Genomic DNA, 20,061 nt, shown 5'->3' with positions numbered 1-20,061 from the left:
CAGAGACAAACCCATATAAATACAGTTATCTCATTCTGGGCAAAGGTGCCAAAAATATACAGTGGAAAAAAATATAGCCTCTTCAACAAATGGCATTGGGAGAATGGAAATCTATAACAGCAAAATGAAAATAAACCCCTATTTCTCACCATGCAGAAAACTCAACTTAAAGTAGATCAAGGACCTAAGAATTAGTCAAGAGACCCTGCACCTAACAGAGGAAAAAGTAGGCCCAAATCTTCATCATCTCAGATTAGGCCCCAATTTCCTTAAAAAGACTCCTAAAACACAAGAAATAAAATCAAGAATTAATAAATGGGATGAACTCAAACTAAAAAGCTTCTTCTCAGCAAAAGAAACAATCAATGAGGTGAACAGAGAGCCCAATCTTGGGAGCAAATTTTTGCCACACACACATTAGATAGAGCACTTATCTCCAGGATACATAAAGAACTCAAAAAACTTACCACCAAAAAAATAACCCAATCAATAAATGGACTAAGGAGCTGAACAGACACTTCTCAGAAGAAGATATACACTCAATCAATAAATATATAAAAAACATGTTCAACATCTCTAGTAATTAGAGAAATGCAAATCAAAACTACTTTAAGATTTTATCTTACTCCAATCAGAATGGCAGCTATTAAGAATACAAACAACAATAAGTGTTGGAGAGGATGTGAGGGAAAAGGCACACTCATACACTGCTGGTGGGACTGCAAATTGGTGCAGCCAATATGGAAAGCAGTATGGAGATTCCTTAGAAAACTTTGAATGGAACCATCATTTGACCTAGCTATCTCACTCCTCAGTCTATATCCAAAGATATATATCCAAAGGACTTAAAATCAGCATACTATATATGGTAAGGCAGCCACATCAATGTTCATAGCAGCTGAATTCACAAGAGCTAAACTGTGGAAGCAACCTAGAGGCCCTTCAACAGATAAATGGATGAAGAGACTGTCATATATACACACAATGGAATATTACTCAGCATTAAAAGAGAATAAAATTATGGCATTTGCAGGTAAATGGATGGAGATGGAGAATATAATGCTAAGCAAAGGAAGCCAATCCCAAAAAACCAAAGGCCAAACGTTCTCTCTGATAAGAGAAAGCTGATCCATAACAGGAAGCGGGAGGCATGGGAAAAATGGAAGAACTTTGATTGGGCAAAGGGGAGGGAGAGGAAGGAGGGTGCCTGGGGGCAGGGTGCCTAGGGGCAGGAAAGATGGTGGAATGAGATGGACATCATTACCCTAGCTACATGTATGACTGCACATAGGGTGTGAGGCTACATCGTGTACACCATACAAATGTAAAGTTGTGCTGCAATTGTGTACAATGAATCAAAATGCATTCTGCTGTCATATATACCTAATTAAAATAAATAAATTAAAGATATTGTGTCCATCTGCAACTAAAGATATTTTTTAATATTTATTTTTTAGAAGGAGTTGGATACAGTACCTTTATTTTATTTATTTATTTTTATGTGATGATGAGGATCGAACCCAGGGCCTTACACATGCTAGACGAGCACTCTACCACTGAGCCACAATCCCAGACCCTAAAAAAATATTTTTTTAATTCTTTTTTTTAATATTTATTTTTTAGTTGGATACAATATCTTTACTTATTTATTTTTATGTGGTGCTGAGGATCAAGCCCACATGCTAGGCGAGCATCTACCGCTGAGCTACAACCCCAGCCCCTAAAAAATATTTTTAAAAAATTAATTTTATTACTTAAAAGAGAGTCTTTTCAGAGAAAAATTAAAATACATATTTCTGGAGCTGGGGATACAGCTCAGTTGGTAGAGTGCTTGCCTTACATGCACAAGGCCCTGGGATCTAATGCTCAGCACCAAAATATATATATATATCACCTGTTAGTTAGGAGGAATAAGTTCAAGAGATCTATTGTTCAACATGATGTCCACAGTAAATGAAAATATATTATATTTTGAAAATCACTAAAAGATTAGATTTTAATTGTTCTCACCATAAATAAAATGATAAGTATGTAAGGTGATGTGTATGTAAATTAGCTCAATTCAGCCATTCTACAATGTAAACATTTCAAAACATCCTGTTGTATATAATAAATATTAATTTGTCAATAAAAAATATAAAATATCAAAAAAATACATGCTGAGTTACAAAACCATACTTAAGGTGAAAATTCATCAGACTAAATTCCCTTCGTAGCAAAATAAAATCAAAAGCAATTTTTAAAAATAGAACCTAATGTTCTCAGATCAAGGAGATTAAACACACTCATCTCTGAACAGTGAGGTCGATCTACCATGGCATAGTAGGATAAATGGTGTAATCCTCTGACAGAACAATTTGGTGGCTCATTTCAAATCCAAAATAATATTTGTGCACTTTGTCTCACTAAAAGGGTTACTGGGGATTTATCCTAAGGAAATACCCCAAAAGAAAGAACACTATTTCCCTGCCACAATCACTGCAGAGTTATTTATAATTAATAAATCAAAGGTTCAAAATTATAAGCAAAAAACAGAAAATTATGTTACATTTACACAATAAAATGTTTACAGACTATTTAAACAATAGTATGAGCTTGTAATTGCATAAACAAATTTATGATACATTAATAAGTAAAAATAAAAAGTATAGGAATGAATAAGCCAATTAGGATACAATGTGATAGAGTATTTGAGAAAAGTTTTAAGTGTCGTGAATACTAGAGCCATACCATAAAATAAAAGAAAGAAAGAAATCCTAATGCTATAAAAAAAGATAATAGGAAGAAGAAACATTGCAAAGGGAAGAAATGCAGAAAATGTGATTCCTGATATTTGCTGTGAGTAGAGAGAGAATACATTTTTGTACTCTGACACTCTCCCTTTGAATCTAGGTGCAGAAGGTAGCTCTAAGAATTTGACCTATGACCTAAGGCTTAAAAAAAACTTTCTTTTCAAAGTTTTGCCACTTTTTTTTGGTTTTTGTTTGTTTATTTGTACCAGCTATTGAACTCAGGGGCGCTTAACCACTGAGCCATATCCCAACCCCTTTTATATTTTATTTAGAGACAGGGTCTTGCTGAGTTGCTTAGGGCCTTGCTAAATTGTTGAGGCTGGCTTTGAACTCACGATCCTCCTGCCTCTGCCTCCCAAGCCACTGGGATTAAAGATGCACACCACCATGCCTGGCCTTGCCACATTATTATTGACCTGGGACAGCAAAGTCACTTTGTTTAGAAAACCCCCTAATAGGCCTTTGGACATAAACCAGACTCTCCCCTCCCACCACAAGGTCTGGAGGGAGGGGACTGGGAAGTGGTGGGAATATGGGAGATAGATGGCTATTGAGAGAGAGAACCTGGCAGAGAGGAGAAGGGAGAACCTTCTAGAAGGAAGAGAGGAGAGGGGGAGCCAGTTCTGGTGGCAGGCAGGCACCAGAGGGACTCTGCGAACTTCCCAAGTGGGAACTGAATTCAGTGAATGAGTCTTGGCTGAGGCCAGCGGAGCAGTGGCCACCCCCAGGTGAAATGGGCAATCCACACAGGACATCCAGATGGTGGCCTTGGCTTCACTAGAGTGATTTCCTATTTAATTATATGTGTTCAAAGATGAGACAACACTCAAGGAAACAACCTGATGGGACAGGATCTGGCTTGTGCTTGAGTCTAGCTCTTGCTTTTCCCTTGTTTATCCACTAAAAAGCAAGTTCAGAGCATTTTAAGTAGAAATGATTAACCTAAGGGCATCTATTATTATTAAATTAACATAAGCTATATGAGAAGCAAATTCATGACAAAATAATTTCATAAATACAAGCTAAGAATTCTTAGTTTCACATATTTTATGAATACACTTAAGATTATTTTTTGTTTTTTGGTTTTGATTTTGGTTTTGGTTTTGCAGTGCTGGATCAAACCCAGGGCCTCACAAATGCCTGGTACGCTCTCTACCACTGAACTATATCCTCAGCCCTAACATTTCTTAAGTTTCTTAAGCTTTATAAAATTTACTATAAAATGGTAAAAACATCAAAAATATAAAAGCATAACTTTGTTTTAGTAAATATTCTGCATTATCACTAGGGGAAAGAATCTTTCAGAATATGGTATGCTAAAATCATGTTAGCTCTTGCTTTGGCAACACATATACCCAAACAGAAACAATATAGAAAAGACTAAGCAGGGTCTCCACAGGAGGCTGACAGGCAAATTCATGAAGCATTTCATAAATTTCACAAAATTTGTGAAACTTTTGTGATTTTGTAAATTGAAGATCACCATTTACTAACCAGTGTTGTTTGCCGATTTCTGTCTTCCTTTATCATACCCTGCACTGAGCCCCAATGGGGGACCAAGCTTACCTTTGAGCCCGGAGGGGGAGCCAAGCCAAGGAAGGAATAGATAATATTCTCTTCTTTTGCAGAGAAGAAGGAGTCAAAATCCTGGAAACAAAGAAAGGGAATGTTTAAACCCACTGCACACTGTGAGCCAATATATTGACATAAATGTGTCCTTTTTATTTATTATCGTTAGTTAGAAACTAAAATATAAGGTTATCCCAGATTACTTTGTCAAAAGATGACTAAGCCCAAAAGTTAAGAAATTTAAGCATAAACTTTACATCTGCTTTCACACAGATGTGCCAATATAGCACAGTGAAAATTCACACACACACTCACACACCCACATACACAACTGTATGCTCAGGAATTGCTGGCAGGATTCAAGTACATACAGTAAATGGCTTTTCCAAAAGTCTGACATCTTTAACTGGTTTAGTTCTCACTTGTAGCTTTGGACCCCAATCAGTCTCGACAGACCACACAGGGTTTCCCTCCTGCTACCGTGGGGCTCTGCGAGCCCAGACCCAACCCATGGCCCCAGACTGAAATCTGATGCTCGTGGAGCTGCACCCACCCAGGCCCCAGCAGGGTCAGTCCTTGGCGCAGGCCCAGCCCTACACCCACTCTCCAGTAATGGGATTGTCAGTAGCTCAGAGGAGGTTTTCAATGATTAAAACATAAAAGATACCCTCCAGACTGCTTTAGTTCTACCATCTTTGCCATCAGGGCTGAGATGCCATCTCAGCAGCATGGCAGAAGGACTCACAGTTCCAACCGGACAGGGCTCAACCAGCTCGGCTACAGCTTTGCCTTCCCCCCTCTTACAGTGTGTCAGGAAGCTTAAAGCCAAATCCCCACCGCAGTTAGAGGGAAGAAACTGTTACCTATTCCTGTGTATTCATCTCTTCCAAAGCGCTGTCAGTCTCACTCAATTCTTTTATACTGAATGCACTTTGGGGAACTGCCTCCATTCTTGGTTGAAGGGAATAGGGTATCGTAGTGGCCTCCAGCCCCACTCACCAAGCCCCAGCCTGCGTGCTGGTGAGTGCTCTGGCTGGGACTGTGGCCCAAGGCAGGGCTTATGTACCAACTACAGTTACTCTGACCTGAGGATTTGGGTGTTTGAGGCATTAAGGTAGGAGCCTTAGCTGATCCATGTAATTGTTATGGATATGTCTGGAACCACGAACTACAATGATAGTAATCGTAGAACTCTGTTTCTGAAAACACTAACAGCTGAACGCCTGCCAGGAGAATTTTGTGCTGTTGCAGTTGAGGCCGATGACATGGAGTTCAGAGCACGTGTTCTCACCCTTAGCAGCGCCTATGTACAGCGCTTCCCGTGAGGCAAGGGGCAGACAGGGCTTCAGAAGCGGAAACAGATGTTCTCCATCCTGGTCTATCCCAAGAGGTCCTAAGTGACATGTACACACCAAAGCCTAAAAAGCCGCTAACTTAATGATGTCGTCATCTGTCCTATCTGGGGAGATTCTTGGTATCCAGAAGTTTTTTAAATAAACTCTCTTCTCAATTCTTTGTATTCAGAGTATTTTTTCTTTTAATAAACTCTCTTCTCAGAAGTATGATGTGTCTAGTGCTGATGAAAACAATGGTCAGCCAATAAGAAAGCATTGTCTCAAAATGCATCACCCCCTTGGAGGTGCTGAAGACACGCAAGATGAAGAGTGGAAGAAACCAGAGATCAGGATGACAGAGTGCACCGACATCTATACCCCAGAGCCAGGGGGACCAAAATTGTCCTGGGACAAAACCCAGGGGGCAGGAATTGATTTGAAAGAGCTGGGGAAAGCCAGGCATGGTGGTGCACACCTGTAATCCTAGCAGCTCAGGAGGCTAAGGCAGGAGGATCACAAGTCTGAGCTACTTAGCGAGGCCCTAAGCAATTGAGAAAGATCCTGTCTCAAAATAAAATATAAAATGGATGTGGCTCAGTAACTCAGCACCCCTGGGTTCAATCCCTGATACCAAAAAAGAGGTGGGGGGGGTGGCTGGGGAGCAAGAGGTTTAGAAAAGTACACTGATACAGGCAGGACGTAGAATCCATGGTGCCCTGAAATCAGCAGGCCCAGGGTGCAGACCCTCAAGCCCTGACACTTGTGATGAGCACTGATGAGCAGACGTGAGGTGCCTGATAGCAGCCAGTGACCGACGATGCAGACTGGCTTTCTGGTCACCCTCAGGAGCAAATGGGAAGATATTTCCTGATGAAGGCAGGTTGAAGAAGCTTAAAAACTCCACGGGGAGGACAGGCCACCTGATTGTGAAACGTGCCAGAGCCCACTGGACGAACACCTGATAGCCCACCTGATAGTGGTGCATGTCCCCAGACACCACTCATCAGCATCTCAAGACGGGAGGAAGCATGGAAGAAGCCACAGTGGTTTCCGTGCCATGCGTGCTCATGCCCCAGGACCAGACAAGAAGTCCAGAGGGAAAAGCCCTTGTGTGGCCCCTGCACTGAAGCACTTGCCAAGGCTTCTGACCCAAACAGCACAAGGACAACGAGCTCAGTGAAAAGAAGCGAGTTCCCAGGGCCACCCAGGGACAACCCCAGGCAGAGCAGCAGTCAGAAAGAGCCCGTCACCAGAACAAGGGGAAGGAGCGCTGAGTTGCTCAAAGCCTCACCATTGCCAAGGCTGGCTTTGAACTTGTGATCCTCCAGCCTCAGCCTCCGGAGCTGCTGGGATGACAGGCCTGCACCACGGTGCCCGGCTCGCTGTTCTGTTTTTAACTCCTCTGCACTCACCATGCTGGCGAGCACGCTGTGCCAAGTAATCGCTGAGGAAACTGATTTCCTGATCATGATAATTACATGTGACTGTCATCAAAACTGTTTTAATAGCTGAATAAAAGTACTGCCCATAGATACAGAAAACGTTGGTGGGTGGTCGATCAAGAACACTGCACAACTGGGAAACGCAGAATGGTATCAGAGTTATATTTGACTTGTCAATTTTTTACGTCACTAGTTTTCATAGTTTTGTCAACAAATCATAGTTTCCTCACTGAAGTGTTTCTTTGTACATTTTTCCTCTCCTCTTTTTTTCAAAGCCAGTCATGGTGGCACACTACAGGAATCTCAGCTAATCAGGAGGCTGAGGCAAGAGGATGGCAAGTTTGAGGCCAACCTGGGCAACTCAGTGAGACCCTGTCTCAGAATAAAAAACCAAGAGAACTGGAAATCTAGCTCAACAGTTCAGCATCCCTGGGTTCAATCCCCAGTGCCTGGAAACATCACTTTTAACTGCCAGATAAAAATTGTACATATTTATGGGTTCCAGTGGGACATTTCAGTTACATGTGAACAACATGTAATGCTCAGATCAGGGTAACTGGTATATCCGTCACCTCAAACAGTCATCATTTCTTGGTTGGGAACATCCCCACTACCATTAACTAAGCACAGTGGCAATCACCTCTAGTCCCAGCTAATCAGAGGCTGAGACAGGGGGATTGCTTGAGCCCAGGAGTTTAAAGGCAGCATGGGCAACACAGCAAGACCCCATCAAAAAGAAAAGGGAAAGAAGGGAACAGCAAATGGAAGGGAGGGAAGGAAAATGCCAATAAGCTGTCCACCGCACTTACCCTACTGCTGTGGACACGGGAGATTATTCCTCCTGACCAACTCACCCTGTAGCCATGTCCTCCTTCTCCACACCTCCCCCACCCCTCCCGGCCTCTGGAAACCACTGTTCTCACTACCGTGAGGTCTCTGTCCATGCGGGCGGCCCCTGTGTCTACCCTGAAAGCTGCAGTCACATACCAAAGGCGGAGCACACCCACCAGGAGGCGGGAGGTCTAGGGGCTGAGATGTCAGGGCCCCCTTACTTGGGGCACTGCTACTCTGCCCCTGCAGGGACCTGTGGAGTGCACCAGAGGGGAGCAGGGTAGAAAAGGCTCTCAGAGACACAATTCTCAGGTGTGCAACAATTCTAAGACTTCCTGGATCTAAAAAACTCTTGATTGATTTTGAAATTGGATTAGTGTTTAGACTCAGAATTAGGGCATGAATAGAAATGCTTCTTCAGATGCATTTATGCAGATAAACGATGTCATCAGGCTTTTGGGCTCTCTGCGACTCATCTTTAAAGCAGATGTGCCGGGCATGGTGGCGCACACCTGTATTCCCAGCAGCTCAGGAGGCTGAGACAGGAGGATTGCGAGATCAAAGCCAGCCTCAGCAATTTAGCAAGGCCCAAAGCAACTCAGTGAGATTCTGACTCTAAATAAAATATTTTTAAAAAAAGGGCTGGGGATGTGGCTCAGTGCCCCTGTGTTCAATCCCCAGTACCTAAAAAAAAAAAAAAAAGAAAAGAAAAGAAAAATCAAGTATTTCAAGTAAAAGCAAACAGCTGTATATGGGAGGCGGTCTCGCTGAATGACTGGCATTCTCCTTCCATGATCAGAAGAGGCTCTGTCGGTCACTTTCGTAGTGACCTAGATATTGACTGCCCCGATCCTCCAGGTAGCAGAATGTGTATTCCTTCATGCATAGGCGCGCCTTCCTGCAGCCCCATGGATGGAGCTGCGCTCACCTGCTCCTTTGTGATCCTACCCCTTTGCCCTGTTTGGGATAGAATGTTCCATGGAAACGCCCTTTGAGTGTCCCCTTCTCTTGCTCTGCCCTTGGGTGTGGCCTTCCTAGATGACAAATCAACCTGCTGACAGTGGACATCATGAAGCTAGACTCAGTCCCCAGAACCCTGACCCCTGGCCTCATTTGAGTGGCTTCTCCTCAGTAAAAGGGGTCAGCACGTGCTCTCTGGCTCTTTTTCTGCGGATCCTTAAGATCAGAGGAGCTGTCATAGGACCCAGAGAAAAAGGTCTCTCTGTCTCTTGTGTGGTTACTCTGTGCAGCCCAGTTCCCCTGGAGTGACCCTGAGTATTTTTGTCATGAGGAACACGACAGCTTTACTTCTTTTGCACATTGGATGAAAATAATTTTCATTGGCAACAATCATTAGACTCTTCACCAGTATTAAAGATGGTCAGACCAAATGTTTGGTTTTGAGGTATAACCCATCTCTGAGTATAGTTTTAAATAGAAGTTGCCCTTTTTAGCTGTAAATCAGAATTGTAAGCCCTGTTCCCATTTTAACATAGTAAATATTCTTTTAACCATTTCTTCAGGAATATATGGAAACTCCAACAATAGTATGAGTTGTGTTCTATAATGAAGTGTCACTCAATTATTTTAAGATATTTGTAATTATAGAAAATTCAACTTTCAAAATTCATTTCAGGTTACTAGGGGGTTTTTTTACATAAAAAAGAATTTCGTTTGGTAACTTGTTGCAGTAACACCTGTCATTACCATGTAGAAAAATTCTGTTTTTTAAATTGGTACATATGTTAACCCCAGATCATAGGATAAAGATGCTACCTTTTAAGAAATGTGTTTATTAATAAAATAACTAGCTTTGTTTAAAATTAATTTCTTTCCTCAAAAGGTATTCCTTCTGTATGGAGACTGGTCCTGTCCCTGTGTCTGCCCACTGGTAATGGAAGGAAGGCTGGCTGGTCTTACTGGCTGTTTGAACCACAGCAAAGGAAAAGTGGTTAACATTTTTCCCACAGCTACTACAACAAACCATACTTTGAGCTTTCATTTTCTATGTAAAAGAAAATATACTTCCTATTTTTTATACCTTTATTTTATTTATTTATTTTTATGTGGTGCTGAGGATCGAACCTAGGACCTTGCAGGTGCTAGGTGAACGCTCTATCGCTGAGCCACAACCCCAACCCCACTTCTGTTTTTTTAAGGAAAGATTACATGAGACAATGCACTAGTACTAAGGAAATGTGAAAAAGAAATAGATGCCATTTTCCAAAAATTCCACAGATAGAAGATCTGACAACTTCTCTAGCTTGCAGCTAAGTAAGGTCTTCTCGTGGTTGAGTGGATTGTCTTTTGCTTCAGTTTAGGGCCATGCAACTTCTTCAGAATTTTGTGGGGCTGAAGAACAAGTGGTATTGTCTTCTGACTTGATGCTGGCCAACCAGGAAACCCTGAGCATAAAAGGGTTTCAACTTCCAGTTCTGCTTACGTGGAAGACCAGATGCCCTGAACACTGTCTCAAAAAAACAACCTTTCTTAAGCCAGATTTAGGGGAAAAGTACAAATATGTTGCTGAGCTGGCACAAAAGGAAGGATGGGAGCCATTCAAGAGCATGAGCAGAGCTCACCACCCAAAGGGCAGGCCCCACCTTCCCAGAGCCAACCAGGGAGGGGGAGGGGAGGGAGCCAGAGCCAGCAGGCGGGGAGTGCGTGAGACACGCTCACACACACTCCCTTACCCTGGCACACCCACACACACTCACACACCTCACACATGCATACTCATTGATACAGACCACACACTCATACCTATTCACACACCTACACTCGCCACTCGCATGTTCACAATTACACTCACATGTTCACAATTACACTCACACTCACGATCCCATACATCCACACACTCATACACTTATGCCCATACTCACACACACACACACACACACACACACACACACACCACTGTTGTCATCACATGATAGGAGGAGCAGCACAGGGCATTTCACACACACACACTCAGACACACACACACTCACATTCACACACAACACTGCTGTCACTGTGTTAGCGGTAGCAGCAGCAGACCATATGGGTGGGTGGGCACCAGGAGCTGGGTGGGCACCTTGGCCCCACAGTGTCCCTCCAGCACCCTCTAAGACAAAGCTTGGCCCTGCGCACACTGCAAAGGAGAACACCGAGGATCCTGCTCCACCATCACAGGGGAGGGATCAACACTTGGAGTTAGAGCACAGAGGCAATAAATCAATAAACCAATGACTGGCCACCAAGATTAAAAAAGAAGCAGCACTCCCCAGCTGTGTTAGGAGGCCAGCCTACTCCTCTGGACACCAGAATCAGAAAGACTATGACTGCACACGATTCCCTTCAAACACAGAGACAAAGAATCCCAACTAGATTACCAGCCCAAACCTGCCATATGCAGAAAGTCAGCACGTTACAACCAAGCCGAGTTTCATCAGAAACAAAACGATTTCACACCAGAAATCCATGGGTATAGGTCATTCCATTTATAGATTATAAAGGATAAACTAATTAGATACAAAGAAAAAAACTATCAGTAAGACTGAATATCTATTCTCAGTATGTGTTCATGTTTTAGTCAACTAGGTGCAGTGTTTAGATCTTAAATGTGCCCCAAACACCAGGAGATAGATAAAGGCTTAGGCCCCAGCTCAGCACTATCCCGAAGCGGTAGAAATTTTAAGAGGTGGGACCCAGAGGGAGGTCTTCCAGTCATTAGGGGTGTGCCCTTGAGGGGGAGAGTGTGACCCAGCCCCTCTTGTACGCTCTTGCCCATCATGGCCATGACGTAAGCAGCTCACTCCCCCGGCACTCCCTGCCATGATAAGATGCTTTGCTGGGGGTCCAAAAGCAACAGGGCCAACAGGCCATGGACTGAAACCTCTGAAACTCGGAACCAAAATACTTTTTAAGCTTATTATCCCAGGTATTCTGTGGCAGTAATAAAACGGTGACTAACACACTAGGGAAGTAATCTGATAAAGGCAAGCTATACAAAACTTTATAAAAACAGTCATACCTAATGGAGAAATACTGAAAACATTCTTCAAAATGAAAAACAAGTCCTATTATGATCATTTCTGTTCAATATTATTTTTAAAACCCCTCTTTAGTATAGTAAGCCAAGAAATGAAGGGAATAATTGTAAAGAGATAAACAAAATTGCCCTTAAATAATATATATACTTATTTATTTACATATGTATTTACTAATCTACAGATAAATTATTGCAGCTAAGAGTTTAGCAAGGTTGCTGGATAGAAATATTAATATGATTTTTTTTTGTACTGGAGATGGAACCCTGGGGCACTCAACCACTGAGCCACTGTTTTGTATTTTAACTAGAGACAGAGTCTCTCTGGGTTGCTTAGGGTCTCGCTAAGTTGCTGAGGCTGGCTTTGAACTCGCAATCTTCCTGTCTCAGCCTCCCCAGCCACTGGGATTACAGGCGTGTGCCACCACTCCTCACTGAAATGTTGTTTTTATATAACAACAATCAGGAATAAAATGTAATTTGAAAAAAAAAAAGAGATGGCATAAAAAATGTGAAGTGCCTCAAAAAAAAGAGAAAATGTTAACATTACAGAAGATATAAATAAGTGATGCTACATAAACATGCCCTTGGATTGGATATGTCTATAAGAAAAATATCCTAAATACCAATTCTTCTCAAATTGACCTTCTGAAGTATAGATTCAATACTTTTTCAATCAAAATTCCAGCAGGAACCAAACAAGATAATCTAAAATGACAAGGCAAAGAGCTAAGAATAACAAAGACAGGCAAAAGAATTGGGTGGCAAGTCTCATTTAAATTTATGATCATCAAGACAGATTGCATTAGAGCATAAATAGACATAATGTTCAGGAATAGGCAATATGCAATATGAAAATGATTATGACAAAGTTAGTATTGCAAATACATAAAAATAGATGGATTGTGGGGGTTTTTCTTTTCTTTTTTTTTTTTTTTTTGCTGGTGGTGGTGGGGATTGAACCCAGGGAAGTGCAAAGCAAGCACTTTACCAACTAAGCTATATTCCCAGCACCAGGATGCATTGTTTAATAAATGTGGAAATGGGAAGGATGAGGTAGAGTTCAGTAATAGGGTCTTCCCTAGCATGCAGAGGACCTGGGTTCCTTCCCCAGCACAGAAAAAAAAAAAATGTGGATGAGACAATTGGTCATCCAGATTTAAAACTGCAGTTACATTTCTACTTCACACCACTCACAAAGAATACTAATTTTAAGTCCACTGAAGAAGTAAATATGAAACCAAAAATTATCAAAATTTAGAAGACAGTCCAGGAGAACATAATTTTGGTTTCAAGTTAGAAAAGAGTCAAAAGGCAAGCCATGAGCAGAGAGAAGACGTGTGCAGCCCACAGGCAACAGGAGAGACGCTGCACAGAGAAGCTCTGCCCATGGCAAGTGAAAGTCAAAACATACCAAATCTACACAGAAGGGGACATGGAATAAGACACATGGCTGCTCACTCCTTAGTAACCAAGGAAATCAAAGCCACTCCACACCAACCAGGTTTCCAACAATGTCAAAGCTGGACAGTGCTACCCGTGGCGAAGGCGTGAAGCGCTGGGACTCTGACCCACTGCTGGTGGGAGTGCATCCGGCACATCTGGCAGATCCAGCTAAGAAAACACCTGAAACCATCTATCAAGACCAAACATGCCATAGCAACGACCCAGAGGAACACTCCTACTAAAGGACCAAGAGAAACACATCACCAGCAGCACTGTAGAACAGGCTTGTGTAACAGGTGTAACAGCCAAAAGCTAGAAACCACACCAGGAGCCTCTCCAGAGCAGGGACAACAAAGAAACCAACCACCAAGAAACACAGAGGCACCTTAAAGTATGTGGGGAAAAGAAACAGACCAAAGAACACCCAGAGTATGAGTGTGTGTGTATAAAATTCAAAACTAAATAATACATCCTTTAGGTGTACACACCTGGGAGACAGAGGAAAGGAAGGGAAGGCAGACACACAGTCCCTGAGTGGCCACATCTGCAGAGGGAGGGGAACGCTAGGGACCTAGGGAACTCAGTGGGCCTCTACATTTTTGATGACATCACATTTCAACGGAGTAATGTGGGTTTTTTTGTTTTTTGTTTGTTTCTTGGTACCGAGAATTGAATTCAGGGGCACTTAACCACTGAGCCACATCCCCAGCCTTATTTTATATTTTATTTAGAGACAGGGTCTTGTTAAGTTGCTTGACACAATATCTTTATCTTATTTTTATGTGGGCTGAGGATCGAACCCAGTGCCTCACACATGTTGGGCAAGTGCTCTACCCTTTGAACCACAACCCCAGCCCAGCACCTCGCTTTTGCTGAGACTGGCTTTGAACTCACAATCCTCCTGCCTCAGCCTCCAGAGCCACTGGGATTACAGACATGCGCCACCGCACCAGGCTGTCTTATTTTTCTTCAAACTACATGTTTTTATCATAGATGGTAAATTTCAAAATAAACTCTTAAGAACATAAAATCGTTTGCTCAGTAACCACTGTGTGCTGAGCAGCTTCCCACCCTAATTGGGCATGCTTTCTGTCCTCCTTACATCCCTGATGCACAGTGATGCCCCCCTCTCAGCTCAACGGCTGCCTTGGAGCTAGGGAGGCATACCAGCCCTTTCCTGGACTAAGGGTGCAGATTCTGACACACACATCTGCTACTTACAGCAGTCCTCCCTGCAAGGTGACCTGCCCCTGACGGTGCCTGCTTAACTCCTCCTGTCCCCCTTCTACAACAGTTATCTGCCTCAGCTCCCAGATAATAAATATCCTCATCTGTTCTGCTGAGAGCAGCAGGAGTTCAAACACAGGGCACAATGATACGCAGGACTCTCCCTGACATCCAGTCGCCACATGTCCCTGGGACAGAGAATCCACCACTTGTCCCTGAGTCACCTTCCTCTGATCCATCATCAGCCATGGCACATGACTGACAAAGAATCCTCCGGAATCAGAGATACAACTTATAGTAGTTATTCTTATGGTATCTACTCCAATCATGTGGAAGGACACATCAACGGACTCTCCAGATTTATGCCATTTGAAACCTGACATAGCCTTCAGAACTTCTGAGTCTCCTTTTAAAATGTGAACCAATAATACAAATAATCATTTTCACTTACTTTCTGAAACCAGAGCCCTCTGCTTCATTAGTTAACTTTGTTAAGAGTAGCCCATATTGCAGAAAAGCAAACTTAACAAAAGTTTCTCTTAAGAAAAACTTCTGTGTTAGTTAGTTTCCCATCACTATAGCAAAAATAGCTGAAATGACCACCTTGGAAAAGAAAAGGCCAAAGTTTTAAAGGTTCTATTCCATGACTAATTGACCCCATTGCTTTGGGTCTGTAGCAAGGTAAGACATCATGGCAGGAATGAGGTGCAGAGAAAAAACCCTCACCTCATGGCCAGGAAGCCAAAGAGAGGAAGAGGAAGGGGCTAGAATCCCACTGTCCCCTGCAAGAACATGTCTCCAATGACCTCAAGACCCCTCACTAGGCCCCACCTCTTAAAGTTCCTACCACCTCCCAAGAGCACCACCCTGGAGAGCAAGCCTTTAACACACAACTCCTCAGGGACATTCCAGATCCAGATCACAGCAGCTACTGAGACCTCCCCAGAGGCAGGACTGAAAAGAACCTAAAAGAGTTGAATAAAATAATTTGCAAACTCATAGGATACATATTTGTAATAGGAAAACAGATTTTAAAAATGGAAGTCATTATTTGGGATAATTTTCTTCTTCACAATTAAATATTTTTAAATGCTAGACCACAGCAAAATGAGATAAGAGATGTCTTTGAGATTTTATTTTTATAGCACAGAATAACTGCATAACTTTTACCCTAGTAGTTAATATAGACAGAAAGTTGTATGCTTCAATAATGTCTCTATGTAACAGTCGAAATCTAAAAGGACAGTTCAAAAGCAAAAGTAAGAAATTTTAAACCCTAACTTCACTGGGAAAGTAGTAGAAGAAAACATCAAATTCTTCTAATTTAAATGAAATGTTTATTTGGTAATTTTAGAGTGCATAAAGCTTTTCTAAACAAAATTTAAAGTATGGAACCCATACAGAAAAAAAATAATAATATATTTGTCTATATGAAACATTTAAAAGTTCTGCATGACAAAAAAATGCCCCTTTAAAATTTCTTATTTAAGATATAAATGTGAAATGTTCACTAGATCTATGGTAGTCAAGGGGCTATTTTCCTTGATATATGAAGAAACTTATAAAAACCAATACACATAGTCTATAGCGCAATAGAAAAAGGACAAAAAATATATACAGGAAAGTCACAGAAATCACAAGTAACTGATAAACAAATTTAAAAAGATGTTCAACTTCATCCATAAAGAATGAAACCTGATGGGCTGGGGCTGGGGCTTAGCGGTGGAGCCCTCACTTAGCACATGTGAGGCCCTGGGTTCCCTCCTCAGCACCACATAAAAATAAATAAACAAAGGTATTGTGTCCAATTACAACTAAAAAAATAAATATATGTATATATATTAAAAAAAGAATGAAACCTGAACCAAAGCAGCAAGAACCAATTTTTCATCTACCACTGAGCCGCAGCCCCGCCATGTAGAAGTGTTTTTAACGGCACAAGACTGAAGACAACACGAATGCTCTCCATTAGAGGGCTGAGCCAAAGATTTATGACATGCATAAAGAAAAACTCACAGCCATAAAACCAAGGAGCATGTGCAGCTCTGCAGAGACCCCCCAAGTACAGTTACTAACTGAACAAAACAAAGTCTAGATAGCATATCCCCTTTTTGAGGTGATAGACAATTGGTGTTTGTTTGTTTGTTTGTTTGTTTGTTTGTTTGTTTGTTTGTTTGTTTTGGAGTGCTGGGAATTGAACCCAGGGCCTTGAGCAGTTTAGGCAACCACTCTACCACTGAATCACACCTCTAGTCAACAATTGTTAACTATACACAGAAAATTTCTGGAAAAGTCAAACAAGAAATTGCCAACATTTGGGGCCTCAAAGCAGGACCACACTGAGAATTTTCCTGTACAAAAATGAAAACTCAGGGCCCTGGGTTCAAGCCTTGCTAAGAATTTCAAGACATGGCAGCAGAGTATTAAACCAGGCACAGAAACTTCATGAATATGGGCACCATGAGACATGCTGATGGAGCCTACGGAGCCAACCTGGCTCAGGGGAAGGCAGCTAGAGTGAATGGTCAGAAAGGACAGAGGAATCACTCTCACTACAGACCCTTTTGAACCGTATTAAGTTATCACCATGTGCCTGTGCTTACTTTCCAATTATTAAAATAAATTACTTTAGAAAAAATAAAACTAAATTCCTTACTGCTATTGCACACACACACACACACACACACACACACACACACACACACTCACACACTCACACACCAAAAACAGCCCTCATTATCCCTTTCTTATCCAATAAGAGGTACAATCCTAGAAATGTAGGTGAGGAAGAGGCAGGGTGCGGTAGGAGGTGGAGCAGAGGGCTCTTTCTCTGGAGGAATTGTGCTGCAGCTGGGAAACTCCAGGTTAGACCCACAGGGAAGTTGAACTGGACACACATTCCCCTCAGTGTGCACTGAGCACATTAAGACTGTCTGAAAACATTCCATGCCCACAGGACTAGGAGCTCAGCCGGGAAGAAGCTCATCCAGTACATAAGTCCATCCGGCCCCACACAGGCTAACAGCATCCCCCACACACTCACATCCACGGGCACCTCGGAAAGTGCGCTCTGTTTGCAGTTGTCATCAGTTACGATTAAGGGCAAGTCCTACTCCACTGATGTTGTCCTTACAGGAAGGCTGTTGAAGACACAGAGGCCTCAGGGAGACTCGATGTGAGGATGGAGGCAGGGCTGGGAGCCCCATCTCCCCAGCCAAGGAGGGACAAGGACTGCTCACAAAGGCAGGAGCTGGGAGAGACAGAGGCAGACTGTCCCTCAGACTTGCAGAATGAACCAACCAGCAGCAACATCTGGATCTCAAACTCCTGGCCTCCAGAACCGCGGGGAATACATCTCTATCGTCTAAGCCACCAGCCTTGGGCCACTTTTCTACAGGAAACTAACATAAGCCCCACAAACCAAACAATTCGTGCTTCAAGTCAGAGGTGTGAAGACCCTTCTGTGAAAAGTCAGACGATAAACACTTGTGCGCTGTAAGTGCTCTCACTGCTGTGCAAATCTGTCCTGGTGCGAAATCATCCATGGGCAATTGGTAAGTGAATTCCTGTGGATGTGTTCCACCAAAATTGCACTTACTGAAACTGACAGTGGCAGAATGTGGCCCTCACCCGCTTGATGACAGGTGGTTTCGATGAAAAGCATAATAAAGAAACCAGCAGCTCTCTGCAGCATGAGGAGAAGAGGGGTTCAGATGCCTACCCTGGCTCCAGCTCCCAGAAGCAGCACACTCTGAACAGCCTCCTCCACTAGGCAGACCTTGTCCCCATCCAAGAAGCGACTGAGGTGGCTTAGAAGTAATTTCCAGTCCTCATATTCTAAAGTCCTTTGATTTGTTAAGTGTTCCTTTTCAATAATTTGATTTATTAAGCACAACTTATATACTCTGATTACAGTTTATTTTCTGAAATAAACTATTAATGTATAAAATAAAATTGCTATTAAAAATCAAAATGTTCCAAACAGTTTTTAAACTAACTATATTCACACAAATTTTTCTGTTACCTACGGTAAGGTTGCAGTTCTATAAATCCCATCTTTATAAAAGTGGAAACTACCGCACATCCATGTGGGTGCACACTTATCAAAGTAAGATAGAATTCCTTCTAACTAAATGCACATTTTAGTAGAATGAATTGGACATCACTTTCCCACGTTCATATATGAATACAAGACCAGTGAAACTCCACATCATATGCAACCACAAGAATGGGACCCTACTTAGAGTAAGTTACACTCCATGTATGCATAATATATCAAAACACACTCTACTGTCATGGACATCTAAAAAGAACAAATAAAATTTTTAAAAGCTTCAGAAAATAAATGTACATTCTGTTTGAAAAAAATGACCTCAATTCTTCAAAATTAAATAAGGAACCTAAAATAACCCCAAAAACCTTCTGAATCATCGTGCATGTTATTGTTTCTACCATTTTCTAACTCAGTCTTAAATATGGTTGTTCACAGTGGATCTGATACTAGGCAGTGGTTGGTAGAAATAGATGGTGAATTGACCATTGGGAATTGACCATTGACCATTGAACGATTTCTGATAAACATGCACAAAGAAGGATTTCCACAAATCCAAATACTCACCCCACAATACTGCTCTTCATTGAAGATCTGGGGAGGCAAAGGAATCCCATTCTGAGGTTTTTTCTCCCCAGGAACATTCTCTCTCATCCACCGCCTGTTGTCTTCGTCTCCAGCTATGTCTAATTCCTTAAAGTCGATTTTATTCGCCTCCAAAAAGCCCACCACTTCTTGCTGTTTCTTCCTAATCTGGTCAAGAGTAGTGAAAAATATTTTTAAATTGTTTTTTAAAAAATATTTTGATGATGTTTACATAAAATAAATCCTTTCTCTAGCTACCCAGACAACACCAATAATTTTATAAAGTATTGAAATGAGGAAAACCAAAAATCACACCTCTGCATTATGAAGGATCCATGGTGACTGTTTAAATATTGAGGTTTTAATATCATCAAAGTTTAAATCATTGTCTAATCAACCTAACTGGAACGGAGGTGTTCTCATATCTCTCATTTGCTGTATTTCAAAATACTTATAACTCAAAGCTTGAAATAGCCAAAACCATAAACAAAATTTAGCTAGGAAGAGACCTGAATGGGAAAAGAGGAAAGAGAATACGGGGGCTCGGGGGCTCAGTGGTAGAGCGCTTGCCTAGCACTGGTGAGGCCCTGAGTTCAATCTTCAGTACCACATAAAAATAAATGAATAAAATAAAGCTATATTTAAAAAAGAAAATGGAAAAAAGATGATTTACTATGAAATGCAAAATCACGCGTTCTACACTAACGTGCATTTCGTTCAAAGTTACGAAAACAGGAGTGTGAGTCACACTGAG

General features: G+C 41.9%; 1 protein-coding gene across 1 annotated transcript in view; it reads right to left on the bottom strand.

Moving 5' to 3' along the window:
- Positions 1-20,061, bottom strand: part of Sh3bgr (SH3 domain binding glutamate rich protein) — a 50,695-nt gene that overhangs the window by 24,225 nt on the left and 6,409 nt on the right. The window contains exons 2-3 of the mRNA XM_005323475.5: positions 19,290-19,475; positions 4,359-4,439 (exon numbers count right to left, since the gene is read on the bottom strand). Coding sequence (XP_005323532.2) covers positions 4,359-4,439; positions 19,290-19,475 — 267 coding nt within the window. The remainder of the gene's footprint in view (positions 1-4,358; positions 4,440-19,289; positions 19,476-20,061) is intronic.

Source organism: Ictidomys tridecemlineatus, chromosome 3 (genome assembly GCF_052094955.1).
Source record: "Ictidomys tridecemlineatus isolate mIctTri1 chromosome 3, mIctTri1.hap1, whole genome shotgun sequence".
In the NCBI taxonomy this organism is placed as follows: domain Eukaryota; kingdom Metazoa; phylum Chordata; class Mammalia; order Rodentia; family Sciuridae; genus Ictidomys; species Ictidomys tridecemlineatus.
The sequence above is the reverse complement of the archived record's forward strand: the minus strand, read 5'-3'. Positions and strand labels throughout refer to the sequence as shown.